The sequence below is a fragment of the Brassica napus genome, chromosome C5 (assembly GCF_020379485.1).
Source record: "Brassica napus cultivar Da-Ae chromosome C5, Da-Ae, whole genome shotgun sequence".
Classification (NCBI taxonomy): Eukaryota; Viridiplantae; Streptophyta; class Magnoliopsida; order Brassicales; family Brassicaceae; genus Brassica; species Brassica napus.
The window spans coordinates 50,548,642-50,569,253 of NC_063448.1; the positions used below are offsets into that span (position 1 = coordinate 50,548,642).

Consider the following 20,612-nt stretch of genomic DNA (forward strand, 5'->3'; position numbering starts at 1 on the left):
CCTAGGGTTCTCTTCAGCGCCGACGAGTCGATCAACCTAATGCTGAAATCGAGATCTAACAACTAAGTCGAGTTCAAGAGCGTCGACGCGAGCTTCATCGGGGACTCGAGTGGAGAGCTGAGGAGCGTCCCCGATTCGAGAGGCGCGATATTCAAGGATAAGAGTTTGACTCTGGTGGAGAAGCGTCAGTTGATGAAGTTCTTCAAGCTCACTTGGCTGCTGCTTCCTCGGTGGAGAGCGATGAGGGGGCGGTTAAGATTACGGAGGAAGATATGGAGAGTCCGTTTGTTGAGTTCTTGGCTAAGATGCGTTTGCCTCCCAAAATCAATGAGATTTTGAAGGTTGTAGACGATTTAGTAACAATTTCTTTAAATAATTTTAGGGACTTATGTAATTTTTGATTTTGAGGGTTGTAGACGATTTAGTAAACGTTTCTATAAACCAATGTTTCTGATAGATTTAAGATATCTCGAACTCTAAAACTCTCAGTGAACTCTGTAAAGTGAATATGAAGCTTGAGTATGATTTACGATTACAATCTCATCACGAAAGTAAAAGCAATCACCGATCTCATAACGATCGAGAGAGAAGACTCATATCGTCTTTCATCTACAACATCAAGCATAAAAGTTTCTAAAATATCTTCTCCCTTTATTTATAATCTTCAACGTTCCTTTTGAATCTCACTCCAACGGCAAAGCCTCTGTCACAGCCAGAGTCTTTCCCTCCTTCTTTAAACCCACATCCAATTGCGAAGTCTCTGTCTCCCCAAGAGTCTTCCCCTTCTTCACGTTCACATCCAAATGCGAAGCCTCTGGATCAACTCGAGTCTTTCCGCTTCTTTCAAATTCTTCAGAACTCTTCCCGCCTCTACGAACATAACCTCTTCTGAACTTATCAATACTCCCCCCTTTGAAATCAAGCTTGTCCTCAAGCTTGAAATCAGGAAACTGGCTCACAAATTCTCTGTAAGGGAACCATGAATTCTCATACTCTGGTAAACTGCACCATTTGACCAACAACTCCAAGTGATCTGTCACATCATAACGCTTAGCTACCACCTCCTCTGGACACAACTTCTGCTCCACTTCATCAACCAAAACCGCAGGTAAAGGGTGAAAGTCACACCCCGTCCCCAAAGCTGCCTTCAACTGTGAAACATGAAACACAGGGTGAATTCGAGAAGAAGCTGGAAGTTTCAATTTGTAAGCGGCTCTACCAACTCTAGCCAACACTACAAACGGACCATAGAACTTTGCCGCTAACTTCTGACACACACGGCGAGATACTGTCTGCTGTCGATACGGTTTCAACTTCAAATACACCAACATCCCGACTTCGAACTCCACATCTCGGCGATGACTATCAGCATTCCTCTTCATCAACTCCTGCGCCCTCAATAAGTTCTTCTTAATGTGTTCCAACATCACATCTCTTTCCTTCAAAGCAACTTCCAACTCAAAATTAGAAGTTGACCCTTCCTCAAAACGCACCAACGTAGGTGGATCCCTCCCATACACCACCACAAACGGAGAAGTCTTCAAGGATGTGTGGAAAGCGGTATTATACCACAACTCCGCCCAAGCAAGATATTTGTACCATGTGCGAGGGTGAGTTGAAGCAAAACACCTTAGATATGTCTCCAAACATCTATTGAGCACCTCTGTTTGTCCATCCGTCTGTGGGTGAAATGCAGTACTAAACTTCAGTTTAGTCCCCGCTAAGCGAAACGCCTCCGTCCAAAACGCACTCAAGAAGATCTTGTCACGGTCGGAGACAATGCTTTTTGGAAAACCATGAAGACGCACCACCTCAGACACAAACTTGGATGCAACATCAACGGTCGAGAAAGGATGTTTCAACCCAAAGAAGTGACCATACTTGCTTAAACGATCCACCACCACCACAATCACATCAAACCCTCCAGAAGTTGGCAACCCTTCGACAAAATCCATCGAAATATCCTCCCAAACTCTCTCTGGTATTGGTAACGGTTGGAGCAAACCCGCCGGAGATAATGTTGACGACTTATGGGTTTGGCAAATCACACATTCCGAAACGTATTGTTGCACTGTCTTGTAAATGCCATCCCAATAAAAAGATTGTTGAATCCTCTTTACTGTCTTCAAAACCCCGGAATGTCCTCCAAATTTACTGTCATGAAACTCTTTCAAGATTAATGGTATGAAACGAGATGCACGAGGTAAGCACAACCTGCGTTTGTACCATAAACGGTCTTGAATAACTTGGTAACGTTGATTCCTTACTTCCCCCCTCAATACCTTTGCCTTCATCTCTTGTAATCCAACATCAGCGTCAATCTCTGCATATAAATCCTGCAACTGCAGCACAGACGGTACCGTTAAAGCCATCAACTTGCCTTGAACGGACTGCACCCCTTCCAAGCACCGAGACAACCCATCAGCGGCCTTGTTTTCACACCCAGGTTTGTAAAAAATTTCAAAATCAAAGCCCAACAAACGTGTAAGCCAACGCTGATACTCCATATTGACTTCCTTCTGCTCCACTAAAAACTTGATACTCCGTTGATCGGTATGTACTTCAAACTTGCGACCAATGAGGTAATGCTTCCACTTTAGGACTGCCATCACCACCGCCATGAGTTCGCGCTCATAAGCCGGTTTAAGTTGCTCGCGCGGAGTAAGAGCATGGCTAAAGAAAGCAATAGGTTGCTTCCCTTGCATGAGTACTGCTCCTAATCCAAAGCCTGAAGCATCTGATTCAATCACAAATGTTTTTGAGAAGTCAGGCAGCGCCAAAACCGGAGTAGTGGACATTGAGTGCTTCAACCTGTCAAACGCCTCTTGTGCTATTGTAGACCAGCAGAACTTATCCTTTTGCAATAAGGTAGTTAGAGGTCTCGCAATAGAACCATAATCCCTGACAAACTTGCGATAATACCCAGTAAGTCCCAAGAACACCCTCTCTTTGGAGAAGGCCAAATTCGCATTGCTTCTGTCTTAGTGGACTCTGTTTCCACTCCCTTAGCTGAAATGATGTGTCCCAAGTATTCCACCTTTGACAAACCAAAACTACACTTCTTTTGATTAGCAAACAACTGATTGTCGCGGAACACTTGTAAAACTGCCCTCAAATGTTCCACATGTGACTCCACCGATTGGCTAAATACCAACACATCATCAAAAAATACCAAAACAAACTTCCTGAGAAATGGCTTGAACACTCGGTTCATAAGAGCCTGAAAATTGGCCGGAGCATTAGTTAAGCCGAAAGGCATAACCAAGAACTCATAATGCCCTTCAATAGTTCGAAAAGCAGTCTTGGCAATATCCGCATCAACCATCCTGATTTGGTGATAACCAGACCGAAGATCGAGCTTAGAAAAGATCACCGCTCCATGTAACTCATCTAAGAGTTGATCAATGACAGGGATAGGGAACTTATTAGGAACCGTAACCCTGTTAAGCGCTCTATAGTCGACACAAAAGCGATGACTACCATCTTTCTTCTTGACCAAAAGCATCGGACTAGAGAAAGGGCTGTTGCTAGGCCGTATTACACCACTTTCCAACATCTCTGCCACCATCTTTTCCATTACCAACTTAGTAGCATGTGGGTAACGATACGGTCTTACCGAAACAGTCGTCACTCCAGGTAACAAAGAAATAGAGTGTTCTATTCCTCTGAATGGAGGCAACTGAGTTGGTATAGCGAAGACGTCTTGAAACTCCTTCAAGAGCAATGTCACGGCTGCAGGAACAGTAGTCACTGACGGAGAACTAGCCAAACTGTGACATTCAACATTCTGCTCCCCAAGAAACAACGAATGTTCAGAAGACAAAAGTTTTAAAGACGTCTGCACGTCATGTAGGCTACGATCCCCCCCACAATGTCACTCTTTTTCCTCCATACAAGAAAGAAAACTCTTGCTCCTTCCAGTCAACTTCACACTTCCCCAAAGTCTCTAACCATTGAATCCCCAACACAACATCCACTGATCCCAACTCCAAGGCAATGAAATTAGATGTAAAAATAGTTGAATTTATCTGAAATTCCACGCCTTGACACACTCCAATACCCTTCACAACCACTCCATTTCCCAACAAAACATCCAAACTCTTGTCTTCACATACCATCAACTTCAACCCCTTCACAACATCCGGAGAAATGAAATTATGGGAAGCTCCACTGTCGAGTAAGATTGTCACACTCTTCTGACCAATCATTCCCAACAGCTTAATCGTACGAGGAGAGCTTATACCCATAAAAGCATTATATGACAACGTTTTCAACCCTCTTTGCTCAGTCACAACCTCCAACATCTCCACTTCCTCATCATGCTCCATTACTTCCATCTCCAAACCATTCACCACAGTCAAAATTCGCAGTTCTCTTTTAGGACAGATAGCTGCATGAATTTTAGACCATTTATCACCGCACTTGAAACAGACACCATCCCTTCGCATCCCATCCAATTCCGCATCAGAATACTTCATTCGAGGACGTTGAGAAGAACGCTGAGGATTAACATTTTCTTTCAACTGTTTAGTATCAATGAAACCTGGCTTAGTTCTCTCCTGGCCAACTCGATATTGTTGCGGATTTCCATGATTGCGGTTAGAGTGAAACGCAACCCCCTTATTGTGATACTGTGAAGTGGCTGTTGCATCTCCCACCACCTTACAAAAAGCACTCGTCTCCATCCGTAATACCGCCGCAATGAAATTCTGCAGACCCTGAGGATCCTTCATTCTAATCACCTCCTTCATCTCCAAACTCAGACCATTGTAAAAAATTCGCTCTAGGTGATGATCAGCTATCCCCGGAACCTGAGCTGAAAGTTCTTCAAATTCAGATACGTAATCCGTAACGGAGCCAGTCTGTTTAATGGCAAACACACGTGTCTCTGGTTCTTCGTCAATCGAATCTGAGAAACGCACCATCAAACGCTGTTTGAAATCTCTCCAGCTCTGAAATCCTCCCATGCGCATCACCCAAGCAAACCACTTCTTCACCGCTCCTTGTAAACACAAGGGAACCAAATCCAACTTCGCCTCATCACTATACCTCCCCAAATTATAAAAATACAAATCCATAATCCAATCCAAAACCTTAGTACCATCACAAACTGGCATCTCCACTTTCTTCAACATACTCTCACGATTAGCTAAGTTCAAATCACCAGATCGAGAATGAGTATTGAAGCTACGTTCCACAACTGGTGTTCGTACCTGAGAACTCGGTTGAGACGAACCAGATTGTTGTTCGATCTCGTGTACCGGCATCTTCCCCACTGATTTCAACACCGCTTGCACCGATGACGCCAAATTTGTGATAGCTGACTCCATCGAGCTCATCTTCCCGTCGATCGACGACGTCTTCACTTCGACCGCCGCGTTAGCTACGCCCTGCTCCTTGTGCAAACGAAAAAACGCGCCCAAAAGAAACTCCACCTGACCTTCCAACCCCAACTCTCGCAGATCTTCCTCATCGACGACGTTGGAATAAATCGGAGAACCACTCATCGACATCTGAATCGTCGTATCCGAACTTCTCACCTCACCAATGATAGATTTAAGATATCTCGAACTCTAAAACTCTCAGTAAACTCTGTAAAGTGAATATGAAGCTTGAGTATGATTTACGATTACAATCTCATCACGAAAGTAAAAGCAATCACCGATCTCATAACGATCGAGAGAGAAGACTCATATCGTCTTTCATCTACAACATCAAGCATAAAAGTTTCTAAAATATCTTCTCCCTTTATTTATAATCTTCAACGTTCCTTTTGAATCTCACTCCAACGGCAAAGCCTCTGTCACAGCCAGAGTCTTTCCCTCCTTCTTTAAACCCACATCCAATTGCGAAGTCTCTGTCTCCCCAAGAGTCTTCCCCTTCTTCACGTTCACATCCAAATGCGAAGCCTCTGGATCAACTCGAGTCTTTCCGCTTCTTTTAAATTCTTCAGAACTCTTCCCGCCTCTACGAACATAACCTCTTCTGAACTTATCAGTTTCACTTGGAGCTTTTGTTTCTCTAACAACTTGTCTTTTGAGATGATAGTCCTGTTCGTTTCTCTAACGCGCGTCAGAGAACAGCGACCAAAAATTAACAAGCATTTGAGAGGAATTTCAGTGGAGTGTTGTTACAGAGTTGCCGCCGGCGAGTGTCGCTGCTCTTCGTTTCTTCTATTTTATCGTCGCTGTTTAAATCAGCGTCACCCGCACATACCTTGAGCTGTCGCTAGCGGCGAACATTAGCATATTCCAGCCCTCTTTTCCTATTGGTTGCTGAGCTGTCACTTAAAATCCCTTCATATTTTTGGCCGCTGTTTTTTGACGCAGCGTTTTGAAAACGAACAGGGGTTATAAGGCCTTTTTTTTGTGTAGGATCATCTTGTATGGCATTGCGATGGTAGACTATGATCAAGACAATGTGGAAGTCTACTCAAGACCAAAGAGGGGATAGCTCGATTGGCTTTGTACATTACATCTATTGGCAGGTCATTCATAGTTTTCAAACGCACTTGGGGGCGTTGATATATCCTATTTATGGACAAGGAGAACTTCCACAAGCCTTTTGCTGTAGATCCGCTGTCAAAGGATGCATCTATGTACGTTTGGAACAGTTGGTTGCATTATATTACTATGGTGTTTGTTAGTTATCTGGTTTTTCATTGCATGCTCAGGTTCTCCGGATGCCTATTACTGCTCTGCTTTTAGACAAGGCAAGTGAGTCGATTTTTGTTGTTATCTAAGATATGTTTAGTTGGTTTGCTTAACATCTGATTCTTGCAGGAAACTGGGGGTTACAAAGGGGTTAGACTAGCTTCGGGTCAAGAGATATTCAGCCAAAAGTTGATTCTGGATCCATGTATTACTCTTGGATCGGAGTCAATGTCGTCATTGACTGATCAGCAGAAGGAAACTCTTCGTGTTTTTGTCCCAAAGACGATTAGCAGTAAGGGGAAAATAGCTAGAGGAATTTGTATCATTAGAGATGTTCTGTGAAAGCTGATGTATCAAACGCTCTTGTCCCTAAATGTAAGATAACATTTTGAAGACCTTTTTTTTTTTTTGTCTCTTAGCTTTGAAGACCTAGTGACGATATCAAAAACAACTGTTTTAAAATACACTTGTGAAAATACACGTCCCCAAACAACTTACGTCACTAAGAAACTAGCTATTACTAGTTATCTTACACTTGTGATACCTTTTTCCTATACACTTGTGAAAATACAGGTCTCACACAACTGTTTTAAAATACACTTGTGAACTAAAGTCTACATATCACAAAGTGTATTTTAAAACAGTTGTGTGGGGACATGTATTTTCCTATACAAAAACGATTCTCTGCTTTGGCATTAATTTTCAGATACAACGAATACACAACAAATATTTAATTTTTGGTGTAGGCTGTAAATAATAATCTTTAATTTCAGATTTAAATAAAGATGCTAAAATCTGCAAATATAAATGACCAAAGAAACATCTATTATCTAAAGTCATGAAAAAGGAACTGTTTCGCTCAGCAATATTTTATACGTAGTTACCAACACAGACAAAAGACATCAAAAGTGGGGAATCAAAAGCTCTGTAGCGATTGAAGTTTTCAGAGGTGTGGTACTGTACAAGATCCTCACCGCTCATTTCAGAGGTGTTGTGCCAGATCTTCACCGCTCATTACTTCCAACTGAGTGATGATATCTTGGGACAAAGATTTGACAGACAGATCAACGTCTTCCAGTAGTTCACCCAAGAATGGAATTGGTTTCAGCGAGCAGTACAAGGTACTCTTCTTTCAGATTATCCATCATCTGTTTCACGCTCCATCTACAATCTCTGACTCTGCCCAATCAATACTTCTGATAAAGAGGGGTTTGAACTCAGACTCGGTTAGCTTCTTTTCTTTGTGAGTGTAACCGTCGCATTGATTACACTTTTCTCCGCATCATCAACGTTCTGAATTGTTGCTGGATTTTGGCGTCGGATATCTAGAGCAGCTAAGCATTGGTCGAAAATCTTTGCATGGTTGCAAACAACAGATGCTCTGTCCATTTTAGCAACTAGATTTTCTAGCATATCGAAAGCAATCACCAAACTTGCAACGCCAGAACTAACAGCCTCATTGTATATTCGTAGAAGAGAGGTTGCAGAGTGAGGCGGACCTGGAAGAAAGGTTATTATTGTTAGACCATCAATAACGCAGACTTTAGTGGGGTTTTTAAACAAAAATAGTGATTTAATTAAATCAAAATTAATTAGAAAGGTTATTACTGATCCTTAGCTTAGGTTTTTTGTGATCGATTATTTGGTGGGTTTCAAACCACGTGTCACCAAATCAGAGGACCGAACTTTATTTTTCTTTTTCTTTCCTTTCTTTCTTTTGTTCTCTTTCTCATTCTTTCGTGTTCTTTGTTTTCTCCGTCAAGAGGAGAGACCCAAATCGAAGACGTCTCCTCCGCCTTCTCGGCCGAAACCGAAGACCGACGACGTCTCTCTGATTCCGTCGTTGAGTCTCGTCCCACTTGTCTCGTCTTCTCCATCAGATCAAGGATCGAAACCGAAGACCGATGACGTCTCTCTGGCTCCTCACGGAGATTCCTCCGCCTTCTCCGCTGAAACCGACGATCGAAACCAAGGACGACTCTGTTGGTCCTCACGGAGTCTCGTCGCACTTCTCTCGTCTTCTCCGTCAGATCAAGGATCGAAACCGAAGACCGACGACGTCTCTCTGGCTCCTCACAGAGATTCCTCCGCCTTCTCCGCCGAAACCGACAATCGAAACCGAGGACGACTCTGTTGGTCCTCACGGAGTCCCGTCGCACTTCTCTCGTCTTCTCCATCAGATCAAGGATCGAAACCGAGGACTGAAGACGTCTCTCTGGCTCCTCACGGAGATTCCTCATACTTCATGTGAGGGTCGACGACTCTGTCAGTGTTGACGGCGTCTCCTCCGTCGGTCTTTCAGCTCTCGCTAACGATCTCTTCAACGTGGAGATAAGTTCCCAACTATTTACATCCTTCTCGTTTCAATTCATGAATGCATGTGATAGTAGTTAAGTTAATGAATGGTGATTACGGTTATAAGTTTTGTGTATCATTGTAAAGTTTTAGCCTTTGATCAAAAGTTGTAGGCTTTTTAAATGTTTAGTTAAAAAGTCATGAGGATACAATGAGATTGTTAGTTAATCTTGAAACTAGTACTGAAGATCAGACTGGAACTTAAGTGTCGTGTAGTGTTGTCTGAAATCTCTTTAGATCATTTTCTGATTTGTCAAACAATTTGATTTCTGACTATAGTATCGTTCTAACAGTTTATTGTTTACTTGGTTTGACTTGGTTTGCGTAGATGAATCATGTGAGGAGGCAAAGATCAGAGTGAGGACGCAAAGATCAGAATGATCTGGCTACTTGAGACTTTAGGTTATGTAAGTGTGCTGCTTCTTGATTTTTTCTTAATTGTTTTCCTCTGCATAGTTATTAGGATAATAAATGCTGGTTAGAGTTAGAGTTAGGTTATGGTTGTGATGAATGCTTCCGATTAATGGGTGTGATGAATGCTTCTGTTAGGTAGTTTAACTCTGATGAAAGCGTGTTGTGACTGTGTGGTAGATAATAAATTTGTTAGATACATGTCTAATCATCTCTACTCAACTAAAATGAAAGCTCTCAAGTCTTCTTCTATTTTCCTGTATTAAGACGATCTTCTTCTCTTCTCCTGTATTTAAACCGCTTGTTTCTCTCTTTCTTTCATCTTGAAACATATTTCTTCTGCTTCCTCTCCTCTTTTCCTCTCCTCTTTTCATGTATTAAACCCGCTCATTTCTCTCTTTCTTTTCATATTGAAACCCATTTCTTCTGCTTCCTCTCTTCTGTCACATACTAGGATGTGGATTCTAGTAATCCATTTAGTCATACATCCAATTTTGTTGATCTGTTGAACAATCAACAAAATACTGACTTTCCTGAAACCTATCTGTATGCAAGTTTTTCACATGGTTCATCACAACTCCCTAGGCAAACTTCAAGCTTCTGTGAAGTCTCAACGATAGAGCGTAGAGAAAGAAAGAAATGGACAGTCACTGATGATCTTGTGCTCATTAGCGCATGGCTAAACACGAGCAAAGATCCTGTGGTGGGCAATGAGCAGAAAGCATGTGCATTCTGGCAGCGCATTGCAGTGTACTTTGCAGCAAGTCCGAAGGTGGAAAGAGGTGAAACCCGAGAGGCCATTCAGTGCAAGCAAAGGTGGCAGAAGAAGAATGATCTTGTGCTCAAGTTTTGTGGAGCTTACGCGGCTGCAACAAGGCAGAAAACAAGTGGCCAGAACGAGGCTGATACTGTTAAACTTGCACACAAAATCTTCTACAATGATCACAAGATTAAATTTAATCTTCACCATGCTTGGGAGGAGCTCAGGAATGACCAGAAATGGTGTGAAATTGCTAGCTCCAAGATTGATGGAAGCGGAAAGAAGAGAAAGTATGACGATGGAGCACAATCTAAAAGCTCTCAAGCCACTTCCAATCTCGGAGATCAACCAACAAACCGTCCTCCTAGTGTCAAGGCTGCAAAAGGAGCATCTGGTAAGAGAAGTATAGCGGATCACTAGGCTGTCACTCACTTTCAGACCATGTGTTCTATTAAGGAGAAAGATTTGGCGGTTAAGGAGAAAGATTTGGCGGTTAAGGAGAGAGTTTCGAAGATGTCTTTGCTTGACAGTCTCATTTCCAAAAAAGATTCACTTTTTGAAGCTGAAGAAGCTCTAAAGCAGAAGTTACTAACGGAGATGCTTAGTAATTAGTGCCACTTGTTCTGTTTTTCTAGGTTTCATGTTCTGTTTGTCATCAAGGTTTCATGTTGTCTTTAAGTCGCCCTAATTATGTATGTTAGTTTAAGCTGAAAAATGTATGAGACTCTGTTCTTGTATAATTATAAAAAAGTTTCTTCTGTTCTCTGTTTCATGTTATGTGTTGTATGTCTTTATGTTTCACGTTTTAATAATTGTGTGTGATGTGTTTCTGTTTCTTTGTGCAGAGAAATGAAGAGAGTGTCTGTTTGTGTCACAAGTGGACACAAGATGCACGTTCAGTCACAAAAGCATGCAGAGATATGAAGAGAAGTTTGTTTGTTTGTGTCACGAGCTGTGTATGTGGGCTTCTCAAAGTCACGAGTGTGTCTCATTATGTAAATATTGTCTTTGCTTTTTCTAGTTTGTTGTTTTCCTATAGTCACGAGTGTAATATGTTATGTCTTTTGTTATATAAACGGTTCATTCACGAAGCATTTGAATCAGAAATTCTTCTTCTCTCCCAAAGTTTCATTCTTTACTAAGTTCTTTTCTCCCAAAGTCTCTCCTTGAAACTAATTTTTTTTAAAAAAACTTTCCATCTCTTCATCACAAATATGGCTTCTTCATCACATAACACTTTTGAGGGAGAGGGAGTTGATGATGAAACGTTTGATCAATATTTCGATCAATATTTCGATCAAACGTTTGAAAATTTATCCATTGAGTGTGATCGAGAAGTCGGAAGAAAAAAAAGAAAAAAACGAATCCATATCGAACGGAATCGTGAAGAAGGGGATGTACGTTTATGGAATGATAATTTCAGTGAAACTCCGACATATCCTAAAAATCTCTTCCGACGACGATTTAGAATGAACAAGTCATTGTTCATGCGTATCGTTCATCGACTCTCCAATGAAGTTGAATACTTTCGACAAAATAAAGATGCTCTCGGAAGGCTTAGTCTCTCTGCACTTCAAAAGTGTACAGCCGCCATTCGTGTTTTGGCCTATGGTTCTGTGGCTGATGCTGTTGACGAATACCTCCGCCTCGGTGAAACTACCGCTCGAGCATGTGTGGAACATTTTGTAGAAGGAGTAATAAATTTATTCGGCGATGAGTATCTAAGAAGACCAACACCGGCTGATCTTCAACGTCTACTTTATATTGGTGAGCAACATGGATTTCCCGGGATGATAGGAAACATCGATTGTATGCATTGGGAGTGGAAGAATTGTCCCACCGCTTGAAAAGGACAATATTCACGTGGTTCGGGAAAACCCACAATCGTTTTAGAGGCGGTCGCTTCGTATGATCTTTGGATATGACATGCGTTTTTTGGACCTCCAGGTACCTTAAATGATATCAATGTTCTTGATCGCTCACTTGTTTTTGATGACATTATAAAAGGTCAAGCTCCGCAAGTTACTTACTCTGTCAATGGAAGAGAGTATCATTTGGCTTACTATCTCACCAATGATATTTATCCGAAATGGGCAACTTTTATCCAATCTATTTCAATACCACAAGGTCCGAAAGTGACTTTATTTGCTGAATATCAAGAAGCTGTCCGAAAAGATGTCGAGCGTGCTTTTGGAGTCTTGCAAGCTCGTTTTGCCATTGTTAAAAATCCAGCACTTTTTTGGGATAAATACAAAATTGGGAGGATTATGAGAGCATGTATCATACTCCATAATATGATAGTAGAAGACGAACGAGATGGATACAGTCATTTTAATGTTTCAGAATTCCAACCAGGACAAGACACCGGAACTTCACAGGTTGATCTCACGTATTCTACAGATATACCTTCAAATATCACTAATATGATGGGTGTTCGAACTAGAATTCGTGATAGACAAATGCATCAACAGCTCAAAGCTGATTTGGTTGAACATTTGTGGAGTAAATTTGGACGTGATGAAGACAACAACTGAGTTTGAAATGTTTCTTTCAAAATATTCTCGATTATTGTACTAGTCTTTATTTTTATGTTTTTTTTTAAATCTATGTTTTAAATGTTATCTTTTAATATGTTTTTTAATAAATAAATTTTATCTTTAAAAAAAAAAAATAAGAAACCCTAATTAAGAAACTCCCATTGGACCGCTAAAAATGATAGTTTCTTAACAACAATCCTTAACCCCACTTAAGTAGAGTTAAAATATTAAATAATCACTAAAAACCCCCTTAAGGATCAAGGGATAATTATGCTCTTATTGGAGTGACAAATTCGATCTTTGGTGCTAAGAGAATCATTGATATGAATTTTTTATCAGCTAATAAAGTGATATAATCTGTTTTTGTTTTTTTTTTAATTACAATGCAATATAGGAAGACCACTAAAGTATGACAAAGCGACAAAGAAGAAGGAAATGACAAAAGCAAAAGAAATTAAAAATGTGGTGTTGAATCCTAAATCCGATAAAAGGGATTTATAGACTAAACAAGAATAAAGTATGGTTAACGGGGCCAAAGATTTCGTTAATGAAGTGTTTACAAAGTGCCGAATCTGAAGTTACAGAATAGGAACTCGTAGTCGTAAAGACAAACTCGGGTTTTCTCTACTTTATCTTTCTAGTGATTCTCTCTCTGTTTTTCCTCCTCCTCTCTTCACACTCCCTTCTTCTCTTTTTATAGATTTTAGTTGTGTGTTTTGCGAATATGTTATGATTACTCTCTGACTTGCTAAAGTAATCGGCGCGTTGTCAGCGAGCAGGTTCGGTGCCGCAGTAGGAGTCTTGGCCTATTCCGTCCTGTCATCCGGTGGCGTGTGTCAGGTCGTACGAAGACAGCTTGAAGAAACTCCAGGATTCTTTGAGCTGATGCCTTCTACAACAGATGCAAGACACTTGCTGAAGATCGGATGACCAGAGGGAAGCCTGCTAGCAAAAACTTCCAGTGTAGAAATGGCAGCTCGTTGAGCTGGAACACCTGACTCGTCATCTGTCTCAACAATTACATTGACGATTTCCTCGCACATCTTCCCGAAAGCTTCAACAGCCGCCTCGTCCAGGTTCAACCAAGGATTTCCTCTTTTCGGTGCCCAAGCACCTGCACTCAATAGCATCGCCATTAAGCCAAAGCCTCCAAATCCCAAGGGAATTCGCATGGCAATGCTACGTCTAGGCAAACAAAAGATAGAACATCCGCTAGAAAATATGTTCACTCACGAAATTACTATGAAAAGAAATTATAAACGGAAATAATGTTTACCTTTCTCGTCCCATTACGATCTGACTGCTGCTGAAGCAAGCTAGTAACAACCCTATATAGACAGATCCATAACTCATGTAACAGTCATCAAGACATCATGAATACGCATTCTGATTTCCTTTCTAACTGCAGAAGTCACATCTTTCTCCTTTGTTGAATCAACAGCTTGTAGGAGACGTATACAGCCCTTCATAAGCTCCTGCAGATCTTGCTGCAAATTTAACAAAACGCATTTACTAAAACATGGACATTTAAGAAAGCACACAGACGGAGAAACAAGGTGGTATAAAAACTATCAATTTTATATAAAAAAGTGTAATTTGAATTAAAAACAAAAATTTGGAAGAGGGTTTACCTGAATGCCAACTGAAACATTATTTCTTGGTTCAAGTGACACAGCAAATGCAAATTCTGGGTCTTGCAATTTCTCGAACATAAATTCTAGGACAAGCCGCATCTGGAATAAACATTCTTTACTAGAACTGTCTTTGCTGATAGTCTGAAGAAGCATAACCAGGGATGAGAGCCATGTTGAAGAAGTATATTGTTCGCATATTTCCACGGCAAAACCATACTCCCACTCCCTCTTAATATCTGATATAAAACTATCCGAATTCTGGACATTACCAAGCCAAGCTGAGTCTTTCCTTGAAAGTAGGGACTTGAACAAGAGGACAAGTAAAGAAGGCAAGCCATTTTGTTCACCAATAACTCTGCAGGAATAAAGGAACGTCATCAGTATTTTCGGAGAAAAAAAAACACAAAACCTCAAATTCAATTTCATGTATCTACACATTTCCCCAGGAGGTAAGCTACAATGGAACGCGCTTCCTTTCACTTTCTTTAGAGCTTTTGCAGGGGTCATGAGATTCTGAGGGTTGCAGACGATTTAGTAACAATTTCTTTAAATTATTTTTAATAATTTTAGAGACTCATGTAATTTATATTGACGATTTTGATTTTGAGGGTTGTAGACGATTTAGTAAATGTTTCTATAAACCAATGTTTCACTTGGAGCTTTTGTTTCTCTAAGAACTTGTCTTTTGAGATGATAAGGCTTTTTTTTTGTTTTTTCTTCTGTGTAGGATCATCTTGATGGTAGACTATGATCAAGACAATGTGGAAACTTGTGGAAGTCTACTCAAGACCAAAGAGGGGATAGCTCGATTGGCTTTGTACATTACATCTATTGGCAGGTCATTCATAGTTTTGGCTCTTTTATATTCATTTAGTTGATGTCACTAAGCTTTTTGAATGCTTTTACTTACAGATTTTCAAACGCACTTGGGGCGTTGATATATCCTATTTTATGAACAAGGAGAACTTCCACAAGCCTTTTGCCGTAGAGCACAGTTGGTTGCATTATATTACTATGGTATTTGTTAGTTATCTGGTTTTTCATTGCATGCTCAAGTTCTCCGGATGCCTATTACTGCTCTGCTTTTAGACAAGGCAAGTGAGTCGATTTTTGTTGTTATCTAAGATATGTTTAGTTGGTTTGCTTAACATCTGATTCTTGCAGGAAACTGGGGGTTACAAAGGGTAGACTAGCTTCGGGTCAAGAGATATTCAGCCAAAAGTTGATTCTGGATCCATGTATTACTCTTGGATCGGAGTCAATGCCGTCATTGACTGATCAGCAGAAGGAAACTCTTCGTGTTTTGTTGCAGTAAGGAGAAAATAGCTAGAGGAAGAAGAAGAAGTGCAAGAGTATGACTGATTGGCGTTTGTTTGGTTGCTCTGTTTCAGATCTCTTACAGAAACTTAATTCATGCGGCCGCATCTCTCTCCCTAGAATTGGACCGTCTCTTTCTTTTGGTATTGGGCTAGTTGTAGACCGGACCGGTTATGGACATTCATCATATGGTTTATAACATTATTTTAAGTACTTCTCTGTTTTGTTTGTAAACCCTTTTTTCTTAGCTTATTATTATTTTGAAGTTTAAATATTCATGATGTATAAAAAGGGAAACTATCGAATATGAAATATAATCCATTCGGCTTTACAAATATTCTCTTACGAAAGGTGAGGTTACAAGTTTGATCCTACGAATTTTCAACCATTAAATCAATATTGTGAAATAGTTTATTAACGAGGGATTTCACATTTTGAAAAAAATCATAAACTGATCGAAACCTTTTTACTTAATCCTGTAGTTTTATTGGCATGTAGGTATATGACTAATCCATTTAAACGAACTCAAATTTACATTTATTCATGGCAAACGATTTCTTTATACGACCAAACTGATATTTTGTTTTCTGTTAGTTCATACACGCACACTTCAAAATTTGAATTGAAGACACTATAAACTAGGTAGGGTGTAACATGTCCAACGGTCAAATACACTATAAACTGAGTGTTAGTTCCGGTCGAACTAAAGCGCAAGTTATCACAAAAAAATAATCTCGCAAAAAATATACCATGGAATGAATGTGTCACATAAGATTGATGTTTGTAAACTTTAGTTAATTTTCCGTGTTGTATAATTCACTTTTTAGATTCTCTTTGAAGATATGACGAATTCCTGATATAAAGTATATCAGGGAATATTATAAATGAATTATAATCTCATAGTTTAAAAATATTAAATAATAATTATAATAAAGTAATATCAAATTGCTAATTTTATCAATATATATATTTAATTTATTATTTGATATTTTAATATACTGATATAATAAAATTAAGTGTTATAAATATATTGATACGTTGATGATAAAGATGAACACTAGGTCTAGAATAAACCTGAATAAGAAAATAAAACCTAAATTTTTGGTTAATTTTGTTACTTGATTTTGCGAAATTAAAAAGACACTGCCGGATTTAGTTAATGATACTAGAAGTCTAGCAGTCTACACGTAGAAAAAGATGCCGTTCAGTTAAAAAATATCAGTTAATAAAAGGACTACTAAGAGCATCATTATCCTAAGAGACACTTAGGGGTTCTTAAGCTTTTTTTAATAATTTTTAGTTGGAAAAGTAAGTTTAAGAGATTTTGTTAAGAGATGAGTATATTTGTGTGGTCAATTGCAAGTCTCTTATTTAAAGGTTTTTAAAATAAAATTAAACATTTTTTATTAAACTTCAAATTTATTGATAAAATTATTAAACATAACATTATAAACATAGATTTTTAAATAAAAACAAAAAAAAAAGATTATATTATGGTATAGTTAAATAGGTTCAAAGTTAATTAAGTACATTTGTTTGAAGGGGAAAGTGAGCCAAACAATCCTAATTAGCTGACAACAAAACTACAACAAATGTTCTACAACTTACGATCAAAGTCCATGTTTTCGGGAACAAGAGTATGAACATAACTGGATATAATAGCTATCAACTTCTAGGAAATACTGCACCCATTCAACGAATCAAAGGCGAGCAAGGAAGCTATTCTAAAGTACTCCTATGTTATATCCATCTCAGACTACAGAAATATAAACTACTACTAAGGATAGATTATGATGCAAAAAGAGAGATTAGATTACCATCACGATCAAAGAAGAAAACTTGCTTGACTTTTCCTTCAGAAAGGGACTTCTGGAAAGTTTCTATCCCTTTCTCCTAACATCATTCAACAAAAAAGAGAAATCAATTACATACAACACTGAAAGCATTGCAGAATAGACAACACTGGAAACTTGTTACTTTACACTTGTACTACTCAGAATGCATCCATACAGAGACTCAACAAGTACAAGCATCCAAGTCTAGTCATACTATAATAACAATACGAGACTGGATTTAACATGAGTCTGGCACTAATAGCTAGGACAAAATTAAACAACATACCCACTGGTAAGAACCTCCCTGAGTACCATCCAGAACAGAAACTGCATTTGCCTCAGTCTTCAACCTGCTTCGATCTTTCAGAAGCTCCCTAACCTTCAAAACAAAATTATATTTTTTCGTATAAACACTACAAAAGCAGAAATCATATGTTTTCACAACAATTACTGCTTGCAAAATGTTTTCAGAAGCTTCATGACCCAAAGCCCTCAAACCAGCAGTAGCCTGCACATGATATAAAATGATAATTACAGAAATAAACGATCGCATGAACCTCATTATGTGAAAGGAAATCGTTTCCATACTTCAACTCTAACAGGAGTCAAGGGACGCAGCTCACTAGGAACAGAGTCCTCTGCTTTATCAAGCGGAGTCACCAAAGAGTTTGCTGATTGCCTTGGATCATTAAGATACGCACTCAATCCAGGCTTTAGCTGAAATCAACATAACACAAACTAATTACAAACTAGAACGACGAATCAAACATATCCTTTAACGCCTAAGATCAATTCAGCATTTGCAATACCTGAAGGAAGATCTCGAGCTGATTCTCCAAAGGAACGAGATCCAAATTCCGATCAAAGCAATAAACATGCACGCGGTTCCCCGAGAGAGATCTATAACCGGCCGATATCAGCTTCCTCTAATCGAAGACGACAACAGTAGTTTCCAGAGAGAGAGAGAGAGAGAGAGAGAGAGAGGAGGAGAGTTGATCGCGTTAAACGTATGACCGACGCTTGTGCCTCTCATTTCTTGACACGTGGACACTAAGAGGCGGGCCTTCCAATCCTTACGTAAGAGGCTTGCCTTCGCCTTTCTTTTTTAAAATTTTTTTTTTTAATTAAAATTCTTCTAAGAGACTTCATTAGAGTCAGCGATAATGCTGCTCTTACAACATCCACATCAATGAACCACCTTTTAGGGTTTATCTTTTCAACTTTTTATTATTAAATTTTTTTTTTATTATTTAAAAAAAAAAAAATTAGACTAATTCCGGGCCGCCACGACACGTGTGGCCCGCGCTACAGTAATGAATTTTAGGAGAGAAGGGTTCAGTCCAGAGAGCTTTAGACCATCAGCATTAGTGAACCCCATGGAAGGGGTTCACAAAGCATTTTTTTATTATTATTTTTTTTTCTGTTTGATTTTTGTTTTTTAAAAAAATATATATATATATTAATAGGACCAATCGCGGGCCGCCACGTGTCGTGGGGCCCGCGCTACAGTGATGATCCAGGTTCACCGGAGTGAACTCCCAAAAGACAGGTTCATAGCTTTTGTTTATTTTAATATTTTTTTTTTTGAAAACTGTGTGAATTCCCCTTAGAGTTCACCAATGCTGATGCCCTTAGGAGAGAAAGGTTCATGTTATTGAATTATTTTATTTTTTTTTTCTTGATTTATGTGTGAACTTCCCCCCGTAAACTCTCGATGCGGTTGCTCTTAGCACTTAATTTAAAGCACTAAGTTTTAAAGTTTTAAAATTTAACCATAAGAATACATACAATAATACAACATATGTTTCCAAACTTTTAACCAGAGAATACCATGACACACTACATTCACTCATCTACGTTGAAAACAATTCAATTTTACTAGATCTTAATTTATATCATTTACAAATGTTTATAATTACATGATCTCAATTTTTTTCCCATCAAAATATTTTTTATAAAATTTATAAATTAATTTTAAGATGTATAAAGTCTTCTAGAAGATTTTATAAAACCTCATAAAACTTTACGAAGTTATATTCGTAAAAATGAATTCTAGATGTTTGTTTTGTCATAATAGGATTGTTATAATTTCACTAACCTTTTGGATTAATTTTGTATTAATTCGAGTTTAGGTATACTTACACTACAAGAAAACACATGTTTAACGACGAAAATTAACGAGGAAAAACAATCCTCGTAAATTTGCGTTGAGTTTACGACGAATTTACGTGAAAAACTAAAGTCATCGTTATTTCCTCGTAACGTAACGACAAAACTGTTTCGTCGTAAAGTGGATGTAATTTTACGAGTATTTTACGAGGAAAAACTATTTCCTCGTAAATACGACGTAAACTTTGCGTGGTATTTACGAGGGAATAGTTTACGTGTATTTAGCGAGGAAATTTTTGAATCCACCAACTTTATAGGTGTTACACGTTTTTTTTGCCCACCTAATTAATTTTCGTCGTAAATTCATAGCAAAATTACAACTACCAGATTCGAATTTTCCTATAAATATGGATGTTTGAACATCATTTTAAACACACCAACAACAAAAAACGTGAAAGAAAAAAAATGGCTGGCTCCGGGACTATTTACGAGTTGCGGAAGTGGATGTATATGCATAGAGATGCTAACGGGAGAGTGACGAAAGAATACCTTGCGGGTCTGGAGACATTTATGCATCAAGCAGATTCAACACCGCTCGCCCAAGAAAGTGGTAAGATGTTCTGTCCTTGTCGGAAATGCAACAATTCGAAACTGGCAAACCGTGAAAATGTTTGGAAGCATTTAATAAATAGAGGTTTCAAGGCAAATTACTATATCAGGTTTCAACATGGAGAAGGTTTTAATTATGATCAGAATGAAGCTAGTAGTAGTAATAGCAATTTTCAGGAAAATGAACCGGTTGATCATCATTTGCATAATGAACATAGTTACCATCAGGAGGAGATGGTAGATTATGATAGGGTTCATGATATGGTAGCTGATGTATTCGTAGCTCATGATGAAGATGAAGAACCTAATATAGATGCAAAAAAGTTTTACGAAATGTTAAACGCGGCGAATCAACTACTTTACAGTGGTTGTAGAGAAGGTCTCTCTAAATT

At 39.0% G+C, this 20,612-nt stretch overlaps 3 protein-coding genes across 5 annotated transcripts; 2 read left to right on the plus strand and 1 right to left on the minus strand.

Moving 5' to 3' along the window:
• The first annotated feature begins 6,144 nt into the window (after window positions 1-6,144).
• Window positions 6,145-7,112, plus strand: LOC111211211 (rab escort protein 1-like). The gene is made up of 3 exons (XM_048759197.1): window positions 6,145-6,598; window positions 6,674-6,712; window positions 6,783-7,112. The coding sequence occupies exons 1-3, from the start codon at window positions 6,407-6,409 to the stop codon at window positions 6,993-6,995; spliced, it is 444 nt and encodes a 147-aa protein (XP_048615154.1). The 5' UTR covers window positions 6,145-6,406; the 3' UTR covers window positions 6,996-7,112.
• A 3-nt stretch (window positions 7,113-7,115) lies between these two features.
• LOC106372549 (glutathione S-transferase T3) lies at window positions 7,116-11,304 on the plus strand. Of its 3 annotated transcripts, none has more exons than XM_013812783.3 (3): window positions 7,236-7,774; window positions 8,417-9,415; window positions 10,005-11,014. In XM_013812783.3, coding segments are annotated over exons 2-3 (597 nt in total). In that variant the 5' UTR covers window positions 7,236-7,774; window positions 8,417-9,413; the 3' UTR covers window positions 10,600-11,014. The 3 variants fall into 3 exon arrangements, 1 of the variants encoding a protein (XP_013668237.1); XR_002662343.2 differs by lacking the exon at window positions 10,005-11,014 and adding an exon at window positions 11,025-11,304 and having other exon boundaries at window positions 7,253-7,774; window positions 9,337-9,415; XR_002662342.2 differs by lacking the exon at window positions 10,005-11,014 and adding an exon at window positions 11,025-11,304 and having other exon boundaries at window positions 7,116-9,415.
• A 1,848-nt stretch (window positions 11,305-13,152) lies between these two features.
• Window positions 13,153-18,535, minus strand: LOC106369994 (Golgi apyrase). The gene is made up of 10 exons (XM_022712164.2): window positions 18,521-18,535; window positions 18,312-18,428; window positions 18,091-18,219; window positions 17,954-18,010; window positions 17,789-17,881; window positions 17,485-17,560; window positions 14,620-14,705; window positions 14,348-14,491; window positions 13,993-14,203; window positions 13,153-13,830 (listed from the first exon to the last, which is right to left on the minus strand). The coding sequence occupies exons 1-9, from the start codon at window positions 18,533-18,535 to the stop codon at window positions 14,066-14,068; spliced, it is 855 nt and encodes a 284-aa protein (XP_022567885.1). The 3' UTR covers window positions 13,153-13,830; window positions 13,993-14,065.
• Window positions 18,536-20,612: the final 2,077 nt, after the last annotated feature.